Source organism: Pteropus alecto, unplaced genomic scaffold, assembly GCF_000325575.1.
Source record: "Pteropus alecto unplaced genomic scaffold, ASM32557v1 scaffold224, whole genome shotgun sequence".
In the NCBI taxonomy this organism is placed as follows: domain Eukaryota; kingdom Metazoa; phylum Chordata; class Mammalia; order Chiroptera; family Pteropodidae; genus Pteropus; species Pteropus alecto.
In genome coordinates, this window is record NW_006436289.1 from 5746115 (window position 1) to 5759714 (window position 13600).

Consider the following 13600-nt stretch of genomic DNA (forward strand, 5'->3'; position numbering starts at 1 on the left):
ATATATGTATATATATATGTATGTATAAAAAAATAACCTCCCAGGGACATTCATGACATGAGCTTGTGTGTAAGACTCTCTTTGACTAACAAATTGCTGAAACACTACTCACAGGAAGCCTAAAGCATAGATTTCTTTACTTCTTGTAAGAGAATTTAGAGTTGGACTCAGGATCATTTCAGCATTTGGCATCTCTAGTTTCTTAGATGCAGAAACCATTGGGTATTAAGAATTTCTTTCAGTAATAGCAGTCCTTTGATTGGCCTGGAACTTGTTTATGGTATATTCTAATGCAAAGTGAAGACCTAGAGCTATTTTGAAGTATGTACTGTGGCTTGATAGGGAGACTGTCTTTTTGGTGTGGGTAACAAGGTGTTTGGTTTTGATGAAGTCCTTTATAATGATCTAGTAGCTAAACTACAGACTTTTCTGTGCTGCTTACATAAAATATAATCCTCACTGTAGCACTTAGCTTATTTCCTTTAATCATTTTCAGTACTGTTAGTAAATTCTCTCAAATGATAAAATCCTGTCTTTTTTTCCCCTCCCTTTTCAGATCTTCAAAGCTGCTGCGGGCATTTTACGTGCCTTTCCTGTCTGATCAGTATACAGTGTATGCAAACTATACCATCCTCAAACCCCGGAAAGCAAAGCAAATCAGGAAGAAAAGTGGAGGTTAGCAAAACACGCCTGCGGCCCTAAAGGACAACCATCCTGTTAACCAGAGATTCCACTGACAGGACTCCTCCATGTCGTCATCTCTTGTAACATTTCTAATAAAGGCCATCTGACACAAGTGCTGGAATCTGGGTGCTTTCGGCTAGTCAAAACCAATCACATTCACTTCTTGCCCACATCTCTGTTCTGCATGTAAACTTTCTGCAGCTAGGCTATTGAAGTAGAGTACAACTTTTGAGCATAGAGCACTGCCAGCATCTCTAAAGTCCCGGTAGATATAATTCTCCACATCTCACTGTTTTTCTGCTGTTCAATCATTTACTAGACGAGAGGAGAGCAGACCAACTCACAGGAAGAACTGAAAATCCATGAACTGGTTGGCTGAGTTAAGCTGTTCTCTACACTCTGGCTTGGCATCAAGAACTAGCAAGCCTCCCTTAGGCCATATGGACTTCTCCACCAAAGCTGTTTGGCAGCTCCTAGCAGACCTTCCTGTTCAAATCCTAGTTCTGAAAATGAGCACAGCCTAGTCACCAACCTCCCTGTCCTTTTCATGTCTAGCAAGACAGCTTCTTTAAAGTACTTTACAGGACTAGGGCCCTGTCCTACAGATATCTCAGGCAAAAGGTAACTATTTGAGGAACTGTGACATAATTTCACTGCATAAGATGCCTTTTATCTTCATTTTATTTCCTTTACAACAAATTGTAACTATATAGTTTGTTGTTGTTGTTGATGTTTTAGCATGCTGTTCCTTGAATTCAAGACTTCTCTGTATAAAGGTATCAACAGATCAGACTATAATTATACAAGACATATAAGGAGAATATTAATTCTATCAGTTGGTAGATTTGGATGACATCACATTTTTAAGTAATATATTCTGAAGAAATTGAGAATTTCCCTTTTTTAAACAACCCTAGTGAAAAAGACCAGTGTATATTTATAGCACCCATTTTTGAGTCTGTATATTACAAAGCACATTCTGCATGGGGCACTTCTCATCAAATGGGCAATTATAAAGACCTAATTAAAATGTAATAAGTACTATTACTTTACCTTTACATACAGCATTTCATAGTTTACAAAGCATATTCATGTAATCTCATTTGATCCTCAGTCACAATGTGAGGTAGACAAAACAAGTGGTTTTATCTTCATTTTACAGATGAAGAAACTGAGACTATAGAGGGGAGGTAAAGTGACTTGCCCAAGGTCACATAGCCAGTAAGTAATAGCACTAGAACTAGAACTAGGTTACGTAACTTCTCACTAGTGCTCTTCTGTATTTCCTCACATGACTATGAAAACATTACTTGAAAGAATGATGAGGTCAGCCAGAGACCTGATTGACAATGTAACTTTCTATTTTCAGGAAGAATTTTATCTGCATTTCCTTGAGTTCTTTGGGACCTCTGGTCTGTTGGTTAGGCCATCACAGCAGTGCTCTTTGGTACAGCGTGGCTGGTGGCAGGAAAGTGGTGCTCATGTTTGAAAGTCATGCTGCTTTGTGGCCCCACAGGATCCAACATCAGTTCCATTTCTGTAGTCAATCTGAGGTCACTTTATAAGTGCCTTATTTCCCTAAGGGTAATTGTGTCTAGTATCTGCAAGTAGGTCGAAGATTCAGAATTTTTCAGAGTTTCCATATTTTATTTTTCAAATAGAAGGGCTTTTTAATAGGAAATGATCCCAAGAGAGGAGAAAATAAATGATTAGGGAAGAAATAGCTAGTCGCCATATAAAAAGTCTCCTTTTTGGGATCCCTCTAAAGGAATATCTGGGTTGAGACTGAAGCACTGGAGATGTAATAGGTCTAGACAGTGCAGAATGATAACGGGAATGAAGGTAAACTAAGATCCTACTTGCTGCTTTAAAGATTTCTGACATTTAATTCTCAGTACTTGATTACTGTCTTCTAGATATTGGCACATTTCATCTGACTACAGGATAGAGAATTTTCAGTGAAATATCTTGTCATACCTGCATTAATAGTGTACAGTCCTTTACTGTGGTTAAAACCCTGTACTTTTTGCAGAGGTAAATAAGAGATAGTTCAGTAATGGAGGTCCATGATGAATGGCTTTTTTTCTAATCAGAGTGAGACAGTGCTGTTCTGTTTTATCATCTTGCATGTTAAAAAAGCCTTCTGAGCAAGAACTTACTATAATATAGCACAAAAAGTTATTGATCCAGGGATTCCTTGGGAATATCAGTTCTATCCCTTTTAAAACTTGGTTTTGGTTTTGTCTGTTCTATGTATTATCTTTAGTCAGAGCACAGTCAGTTGCACCATGCCAAATGTTATAGGTAAGGGATAGAAAAATGAGTGGTTTTTTGTTATAAAGGTGTTTTTTGTGGGATATTATACAATGTATTTAAAAATCTCCATCTCAGCATTCCAGGGAGGTTAGTTTTGCCTAGGAAAAAGATTTTCAAAACATCTGGTCAGTGTAGCATTTCTCCTCCAGAGAATCAGTGATCATCAAGAGCTGACTGCTCACTGTGAGGATAAAGTATCCGAGGTATTTATTTCTCCATAGGTGTTGAGTATCAAGGAATGAAGGACTACAAATCATTCGTAATAACCTTCAATTATGGAGCTGAGTGAAGGAGTGAGTGTACTTTGGAATACCAGGGCTCTCTCATCTCCAGATCTTAAGCATACTTAACCCCAGACACCAAATCCCATTACTAAACCAGACTGTCTAGTGAACATCTATTATCAAAGTTTACCTGTCACCTGGTAGGTGTCATCTGATAAGAAAGAAGACTGGTCATTTTAATCTCTTGGGATAATCACAGAGAATTGAAGCCCATAGTCTTTATCACCGAATTCAAGTTTAGAAACATTGTTTTAAACAAAGTTGTTCTTGATCTCACCCATTTATTTGGGTCATTTTTCCTAGCTTGGAATTTTGGGCAAGAACCTCGAATACCCCATGTGATTCTGCAGCATTAGATCCGGAGTGACCATACAGGCAGAGCACCCATGGCAATCCTTTCTTGTGTTTTACATTTCATGGAATTTTTTGAAATAACTCACTGTGATTGTGCCGTCTTCTGGCCCAGTCAGGCAGCTCTGCTTTTAATTTGGTTAATTTTATTTTCTCTGAAGAGGCAAAAGAGGCACAGTTTAATCTTTGCCTCCACAGGCGTATTAAAGCTCATGTGTTAATTCATTCTTACTCTCCTACATTAAATTAAATGCCTTGGGTAAATGGATAAATGGACATGTGCTCAGCTTTAATTGTTTTTGCAAGGGAAGATCAGACATCTGTATGGCATTGTTAGATTTCAGAGGCTCTCTGTTTCAGTAAATCTACATGAATCTTACCTTCAAATTTTCCAATATGTATAACCATGTGATTCATGCTGCAAATGAAATCAGGAAGCAGTACAGTGCTGAAGCAAGGCTATTGTCCAATTCATTTGTCTTCCTGATCCTCGTGCTTTGTTTCACGTGTCCAGTGTTTACATTGCATACTTGTATTTTCTGTGAAAGAAAAAAGTTAAATAAATCTTGGCAATTTGATTTCTCTTTTCTTAAGGTGATATTTTCTTTTGCTTTTAGCTTTTAAATCTTTTGTGGAGATTAGAAACTGAAGGATCTCAACTCCTTCCATCTATGCCATTCCCACCATTTAGTATATCGACCTACCTTCTTTCTATAGGCCTGGTACCTCAAACTATTTATTCTCACAAATCTAGGAAGAAGCCTTTGGAGAACCCAGTGTGGGTTAATTTTATTTTATGGAAAAACCAAGTATAGTAAGAATTACTTAGTGTGTCAGTGTTGTACCTAAAAGATGGTTTCTGGGTTCATCTTAGGGTTTTGGATTAAGAATCTCCATCATGTGAGCATCTTAATATTCATAGAAATGTAGATCTAGTAATATCTAACACTTAGGTAATTTCCCCCTTTGTCAGGAGTTTTTAGGAGCTATAAAGCTTTTGTAAATGAATTCTTAATATCATCTTATACCTTGCACCTTATAGCCAATAACTTCTGGTAGCCATCTGGTTTTATGCCATTGGTTGTCAGTTTTCTTCCTTTAGGACCCCAAATACCCATGAAACTTAGTTTGATTTTTTTCTCCCAAGTTGTTTTAGAGAAAGATGCTTTATTAATAGCATTGTTTCCCCCTGTCTAGAAGGGTCAGCCTCTGTGTTTGTTACGTGTAGGGCCAACTTGAGTCTCTCTTCTAACAAGCCTTACTGGACTTCAGATCTCTGTGATCACCCCTTGAGTACCTAGTATCCTTACTAATGGCCTAGAACCTTAACATGTAAACCTTATAAACCTGTCTCTCAAGAGTATTGCTGGCACCTCTAAGGACAAAGACTATGTCATACTTCTATGTATTCCCAGTGTTCAACACAGTTCCCTAAGTATGTTGGTTCTGTATACATTTATTGAAAATGAAGAAAGAAAAGTAAAAAGAAACCTGCAACTAATATGCAGCTGCTGCTTTCAGTTTGGCAGATTTCTAGACAACAGAAAATACAGGAAGTCATGAATCCTATAATACTCAAAGGATGATTTGGAAGATGTGAGTGAGGTTTGATATTGTTTGTGTATATTCTAGGAATTCTGAATTATACAGGTTTTCACACAAAGGCAGATTCCTCAGAATCTAAAAAGAAAGATTAGGCACCTTTACTGAAAGTTTCTATTATTACTTGATTTCAGAGGGCCAGACTTACCCCAGGAGACCTTCTGAATGATTTGGGCCAGAAAGCCTCTCCTCCAGGTGTGAGGAGATGCTCTGATCCTACCAACCACATGCCCTGCCAGGAAGAAGAAATCTGATTGCAAGATGACTTTGTAGTGATACATTCAAATTCAATACTTTCAACTGGCAAGCGATTTATTTTTAAACTGAAAGCCGTTTTTTTCTCTCTAGTTATGGAGTTCATCGTAGACCTGACATTGAAACAAATCGTAACCAACAGATTTGATAAATGAAAGAAATTCAGATGGGGATGTGAGATTACATAATTGTAGTGACACAGACAGATTGGGAACTCCTATTGTAGCTTCTTAGAATAAATAATTGTGATTAAATTACCAATTGGTTTAGCATTTTACTTGTGAGCATTTTTTTTTAAGTTAAACAGATTTTTAGATAGCTTCATAAAACACTTCAAGATGGTAGGATTTTTTGGTTTTGATTTTGATTCTAGTTTCTGGGCTGCATGTTCTGTCCTTACGTGCCTGGAAATAAAAGTATAAACCAAGCAACTCCTGATGGTCCTAACAGCAAAGGGATTCTGTAAGTTAAACTTCTTCTGACAACAGTATTTTACAGTCCTACAACCACAGATTCCAGCCATTACCTGCCTTACAAGCGTTCTCTTTGACCTTCATTTGCCTGCAAAACCAATATTTGGCAACTGGCGCCATTGACCTATAATTCGCCATTTTAGCTCTTGAGTCCCAAGTTGCCCAATGAGAAGGGTATGCTTTTTGGTCTATTGCTACCTACCTCAGCGGCATTGTACTCTGGAAGAGAAGTGACCTATGGAGCAGGGATTCTCAACAAGGGCTGCATGAGAGAATCATCTGGGGACTCTTTAAAATATAGCCACTATTTGCTTGACATTGTCTCCCTGCTCCCTCCCCCCGCCACCTGCCGCCTGCCCCTGCCAAGGAATTCTGAGTTAGTGGCCTGGGATGGGTCTAGACCTCTATTTTAAAAAAACTCCCTAGATGATTTTTATAATAACTGAGCTATTGATATTAGGGAATGGAAGGCAAATACTAAAGATCAAAGATAAGTAGGCAAAATGTTCGGTGTCCTTTTCCAATTACAACTCTTGGCTACCTAGGTCTCCATCTAGGCCTCTTCCCCTCCCCTTTGTTTTACTTTTTCCAGCCTATGAAAACTTTCCTGCCCTGTCTCCCATTCTTTCTGGGAAACAATTAACTAATGTGGTACTGAAGTATACTAATGGATGTTAATAATTTACTTCCCATTGATCCTCTCATCTCAGTACATCTGAATGATAACTCATCTGGAAAAAAAAGGAGTGGCTAATTTTGGCAATTTTCAGACCCATTCAAGCACCATTTTTATTTATCAGGTGATAGGGGAAAGTTCGAGCAGGCAGATCCAACCTTCAGGAAGGCTGCCTGGCCTTTATGTTCAAACTCTATTGATGGTCACTGCTTGGCCTACTTAGATAGGGACCTGTGGCTGTCTTGAGTAAGAGAATGAAAAATAAAATTTGTGAAGGCATTAGGCCATCCTGCTTAGGATACGCTGGGGGAGCCCGCTTTGTAGATTTTATATTCTTTGCTCTGTTTATTTGAGACGAGTACAGTGAAGACTCCCCCTTTGTTATTTTGCCACTGGTCTTATGCAGAGCTTCCCTGGAGCTGCTGCTATGCGCCTCAGACATGAGAGCAAAGGTTAATCTCATTTTGAGAGAAATGACCTGAAATGTGTTCACTCAACCAACAAGAAAACACCATGTATCATTCAGGAATTGGTCTTGCTTCTTTCTTGTTGCCGGATTAACAATACATCTCTAAGCCTCCCTGGTATTTCCTATAATATGTTCTCTTTTTTTTCTTACAGTGAAATATTTGTAGAGTTATGTAGAAAAGGAGCTAGATTTACGGCACTGCAGGATAAAAGAATCTTATGAATTTCTTTTTTTTTAACTCATTCCTGTCTTTCCCTGGGCCTTTTTCTTTACTTGTGTCCCCACTTATTACTAGAGATAGTATGAAAAATAGCACCAAAGTTTAAGTTTGTCGCCATGTTGTTTTGGTTTTGTTTTTGTTTTACTTCCAAGCCTTACTCTTTCTGAAAACTTCTTGAGGCCTTGTCTAAAGTGCCATCATAGAGACTTCCCCAATGACCAGCAGAGGGCAGCCTATTCTCCCTGAAAATTTCAGGATCCAATTAGTTTCAGTATTTACTGTATTTTTGGTGTCGAAATTCCAGTGTAAATTGAAATATCTACGTTGCATTTCTCTAGAATCTTTATTTTTGGTGTTGAAATTCCAGTGTAAATTGAAATATCTGAGCTGCATTTCTCTAGAATCTTTATCTCTACATTACGCTCTATATTGCTACAATTGCAAAAATTTCCTGGAGAAAACCATGCCTATAATTTATAGGAAATTGATCATCTATCACAATAGTGATAAATGATCCACAGGTCAGTTCCCTGGTAATTTCAGTTCTATTTGACATGGACTTGAAGGTATTCATAGGTAATAAAAGATATGTGTTTGGTTGAAAGGAAAGCAGCTATGTTTAGGTGCAGTTACCAGACATATGTACATTTTCAAGGTCTCAAACATGAGCAAACCATGTCATACACAAACCATGTTAACTCTGCCTCTGCTAATTTATTTATATCATCAAAGGCACCACAAATGATATATAAATTGTTTAGGGTTCTCCCTTCCACCTGATGCCAACACATCTGTACATCTGCTAGCTCAACAGAAGGTAATAGCATTTAGCAGGGACTGAGCCCCTGTAAAGTAAAAGGCGTTGGACTACCTTTGATTGTTACTCATTCTTAGGTCATGGGGTGAAAGCAAACATTTGCAAAAGGAAGTAGAATTTGCATTTAAAAGTGTAGGGTACCCACCTAGACAGATTTAGGCCTTGAGGAATCCATAAGATCAGCTCTTTGATATAGGAGGTTCCCTTTTTTATGGCTATAACATCTGAAAGACACGTCCTTTGAACTTAATCTTAGGGGAATGTATTGTGATATGGGGATGTTTGTTGTTATTTTGGGGTGTGTTTCCGATTTTGTTTTTACACCCTCTAGATTGTCAGATTTGCCCTGTGGAGAAACAATATGAATAATAGCTACATTTATTAAGCACTTACTACATGTTATAAATGTTTCAAGTTGCTTTTTTTCCCCCACAAAATCCTTCTAATAACTGTATGAGGTCGATAACTATTATTATCCTCTTTTTAAAGATGGGGAAACTGATACTCAGGGATATTAAATATCTTGCCCAAAATCACCTAGGTAGAAGGTTGCAGACCTGAGATTTTTAACTCAAGCAGTCTCTCTGACTCCAGACTCTCTCTTCTTAACCATGACCTTATACTCCCTATTTCATGACCTCTTTGAAGTCCACAATCCTTGACTTCCTTTTTTGGATATTATGTTGAAGTATCTGGAATGATCAGATGGGCAGAGATAAGAGTAGGATCTAGTCAAAGTTGTTTCACTTTGGTTTTTTTTTGTTTTTTTTTTTTATCACCTTCTTAATCTGCTTCCAGTAAACACATCCTAGAGGTTATCCAGGTAAAACAGAGTACTCAGATAATACATTCAGTCTTTGTAGGGATTTTTCTAGAACACCATGGGCCCCCAGCTAATTTTAATCACAGATCAGAAAGGGCCTGATTTCCTGTACTCCTAGATGTTAGTGGAAATTCCAGTTTCTGATTATAGTCCCAGCTGAATTTTTTCTGAGATGTGAGGGGCGTGTCCATGGGGCTTTGGTACTGGTTCTTTCTTACTCCTATGATCTTTTTCCTAACAGTTCTGCTAGGCAGATCAGAAAAGGAAATGGGAAAGAATACCATCTTCAGGGGACAGCACAGGGAAAAGCTTTCAGGGGACAAGAAATATTTTAAGTAATCCCTGCCTTCACTAAATCAAACCTCTATCTAACTGGAGTCTGGGGATAGTGTGCCCAGATGCTGAAAGCTACTTCTTCTGTTAGCTGAGTCTAGTACAAGACACGATGATAAGAGCTTACAAAAATAAAGGAGAAGAAGGAAATCTGGACTCTACACTGTGGACATAGCAGGGCTAGACAAGTGATAGCTAGCAGGAGGGGGTTACTATACACATCTATGAATGCCACAGTCTATAGTGCAGTAACCAAGAGCCCAAAGGTTGTTTGAACATATTATCATTTTCATGGTTCAGAATTCAAAAAGCCTAAATGCAGTGTAGTATCTTGGATTGGGTCCTGAAACAGAAAAAAGACGTTAGTGGAAAAATGGGTAAAATTTGAGATCTTGAGTTTAGTAAATAGTAAAAAACAAAAGGACAAATGGATATACTGTACATTGAAAAATCTCCCTTCCATTTCTGTTTCCCAGGTACCCATTTTTCCATAATCAACCACTATAATTAGTCACGTGTGTCCTTCTAAAGATTTTTTTTTAATACTTATAGAAGCACAGTTGTGTGCATTCTATCTTTAAAAAATGATTAGATACTATATATAGTTTTCTGGTACTGGCTTTTTAAAAAAACTCTTAAGATATTTTAATATTACCTGTTTAGGAACAATCTATTATTTTCAAACATTTTTAGCTTAAATTACACTCCACAACTTCAATAACAGTGTGCACCTTGCTTTTTCACTTAACACTGTAACAAAGGGTTTTTGTTGAGCTGTGTATACCATCTGGCAAGGTAACCAGGGTTCTGACCTAAAAACGTTTGAGCCCATAAACAGATCTCAAAGACCTAAAACTTTTGAGAAAGGTTTGATCTCCAGGTTTGTTTGGCTTAAATCTACCCTAGTGGTTAGAGAAAGAACTTACTTTGCTCTTGGGGAATTGGGGGCCTGTATACCTTGAACATAGGTCTCCAGATGTTCTCATTCTGTGTTTGAATTGGGCACCAGATTCAGTGAGCCCTTGGTAGTCAATAATATAAGCTCTAACATTTGTGTGGTGCTTTCTACTTACAAAGAACTTTACATTATGGATCTTATTCCTCACAACAACCCCAAGAGAGAACTAAGGTAAGATTTGCCCTTATTTTACCAATGACAAAACCTTCTGGAAGGCCTGGAGTCAGGTCTTCTGACTCTAAATCATATACTCTTTTTCTTGTTTCACACTGGTCTTCTTTGTTGCCAAAGCTCAATTGATTGGAATGTTTACTTAACCTGTTTCTACTTCCTCAGTAGATAATAACTATTGCTGGGGAATATTTGAGGGCTTACTCTTGTCAGGCACTAATCTAAGCATTATATATGCATTACTTAATCTTAGCAACTATGTGACGTAAGATTGACAGTCCTGCTGTACAGATGCAGAAACCAAGATTCAGAAAGGATAAGTTATTTGCCAAAAGTCACACAAATAGTAATTGGTAGAGCTGGGATGTCAACCTATGTCTTCCTCACTCCAGAATATACTCTCTTGACCATTGTATATACCGCTCTGAATCAGAACTTACTGCTTCATTTCTTTGATTTGCTCTTACCAAGAATTCAAGCAAAGTTTTGCTCTGGAAATCTAATACTTTTCTATATATAGTGATAAACTGTAGCATAGAGTTAGGGGATGAAGAAGGCAGTAGTGATAATCCCTGATTATGAGTTCCACAGCTTCTTCTGATTCATTGTGTGACTCCAGGTAAAGTCTTTTTCTCTCTATCAAGTATTCCCAGACATAAAAATGAGATTAAAATGTGGCCGCAAAGCAGAGAAAAGAAAATGTGAAATACTGAGGTGAAGCTGAAGGGTAAGTATTTGAGTCCCACAGAATGAAGACATTCTTTGCATAAATAGAAATTTGAAATGTCATCAATGTTATGTTGCTGCTTTGTAATGAATTAAATTCAGACCTGAAAATCGGTTTTCCAGCATCGTCTTGCTAAATGAAGGTAGTTGAAAATGCCTGCACGTGCCTCAGGTTTTCTGTGCATGAGTTGGGCCATTCACTTCTTTGATGGCTTTTTCAATGGGACGACACTTCTGGATCTGCCCTGAATCACCTACATACAGTTTTTTCTCATATGCTGTGAGGAAGAGGCAAGCTTAGTAAGTGTGAGGCAAGAGGTCTGAGAGTGCAACAGTGATGTCATTCAGATTTGCTCAGACTGACCCTTTTCTATTATGGCACTGAGAGCTGTTAGAAGCACAAGAGTTGATGGCTGTTGATCCTATCTGCCTGTGCTTCTCCATATTCTAGATGCTTCACCTGACAGGAACTGGGCAAATCTAACCTTGTCTTCCCTTGATTCACTGAACGAGTGAACTGGATGTGGGTGTCAGAACTCAGTGCTTTTGTGCTGAGAACAGTCACATTGTTTCCTGATGGGTGCCTTAAATCCTCAACCTAATCTCAGCTGTTGTCTCTGATGCTCCCTGGTCATTAGTTTCTCCTGGTGTGTGTGGGATGTGGAGAGGAGACCCAGGGAACAATGGAGAGGAGAGGAGGATATGGAAACAGCTCAGTGCCACAGTACTATACTTGTAGAGCTTAGCTGACTTCTAGGAATCCAGCAAAAGATAGAGCATTTTAATCTGGCAAAAACCTCAGCTAACAGAGACAGAATTGTTTATTGATAAGCAGTTGTAGCTGTCATTTGCTTTTTCTGGTTAGAGCAGCCTCCAAAGATTCTTTTCAGACTCTATCTGAGCAGATGTCTTTTTGTTGACATGGCAATCGTTTTTCTAGATGAACTTTTTAAATCAGTGACTTTTGAACATCAGTGTACATTAGAATCACCAGGGGTGCATGGTAAAATGTCCCACCTCATTCTCCAGGAATCTGATTCAGGAAGTCTGGGGTAGAGGCCAGGAATCTGCATTTTTAAACAAGCACCTTAGGTGATTCAGATAGTCGGTGGACCACACTCTCCAAAGACTGTCTCAGATTTTGTTTCAGTTTCCATTTGGCCCAGCTTTTGAAATGGCCTCTTTCTGCTGGCCTGTTTTAATCACTTTATTGAAGGATTTATTAGCATCCTCATGTTTACTACCTGTTTTGTTCTCACATTACCACAGTAACTAGAAAGGAAACCAGAGGTGGTTAGCTCCATTTATTGAGGGTGAGGGGGTGGGAGGTGGGATTGAGGCACAGGGAGAGGTAAGTCACAATGAGTCAGAGACAGAGGTGGTACTTGAAGTCCAGAATTGATGACTCTCAAACCAGGCAATTTTCTGGGGCCTGTTTTCTCGGCTTGTGATTTCATATTTAATCATAGTTATTCCTTAAATGCCCAATTCATTGTGCTTGGGTAAGCAAAGAATATTTCAGTTCTAAACAAAATAGTTTAGTATCAATCAGTGCACTAATTTCTGTTTACCATATGAGGCTCCTCTAAGCTTGAGCTAATATCTAGATGATGTGTGGAACTGACAATGTGCTTCTCTCTGCACTTGCTTCCTTAATCATTTCTGAAGCCTTTTTTACAAATATAAAGGAACATTTTCTCTTCCCCATGCCAATAGGAATCCTCTCTGGCCTTGTAAGTGGTAAAGTATTAAATCAAAAAACCTCTTAGCCCTCTGTTTCTCAAACTTGAGTAGTGTTTGGGTCCATTTCTAAAGACAAAAATATCTTGAAAACTCTCAAAGTTATTTTTATTACAATGTTACTTAGATTTACAAATATAAAGTAGAAATATGTTCTTTTTATTTATAGTTCTTATTCAACTAAAATACCAAAATAGATTTACAAATGAAATACAAATGAAACCAGAAAACTAATAGTATTCATATTAATGTCATAATAATTTAACATGACAAATGATGTATTTTGCTGAGACTATACTTTCCCTTGTATCGTGACTATGGTATTGCCTGTGAAAGCTCAGCTTCTTATGAGTTCAACATGCCACCAAGTGACCTATCTCAATTTTCTCACTACTTTTCTGTTAGAACTACTGTGACTGTGCAGTCTCATGATGTCATTTGGCTTTCATTTTGTTCATGAAAACACTATTTTCTTTTAGCATCTACCTCTGTTCTTTTCTCATTATCCCAGCACAATAAAAGCAACACTGAAACACACATGCAAATGTAGTTGCTGAAATCGCGTGGCAACCCAGGTTATAAAATGGTCATTCAAATAATCCAAAATATGCTTAAGCAAATCTAAAAAACGAAAACAAAATTAAAACCCTAGAGAATACATCTACAGGCCTAATTTAAGAAATAGTGTTCGGGTTCACTGGT

General features: G+C 38.0%; 1 protein-coding gene across 4 annotated transcripts in view; it reads left to right on the forward strand.

The window, feature by feature from the left end:
• Positions 1 to 4213, forward strand: part of ALG9 (ALG9, alpha-1,2-mannosyltransferase) — an 81776-nt gene extending 77563 nt beyond the window's left edge. For all 4 annotated transcript variants that reach the window (XM_025047486.1, XM_015590139.2, XM_006912824.3 and 1 more), the window contains exon 15: positions 557 to 4213. In XM_025047486.1, coding sequence (XP_024903254.1) covers positions 557 to 680 — 124 coding nt within the window. In that variant the 3' untranslated portion in view covers positions 681 to 4213. The remainder of the gene's footprint in view (positions 1 to 556) is intronic.
• The last annotated feature ends 9387 nt before the right edge of the window (positions 4214 to 13600 follow it).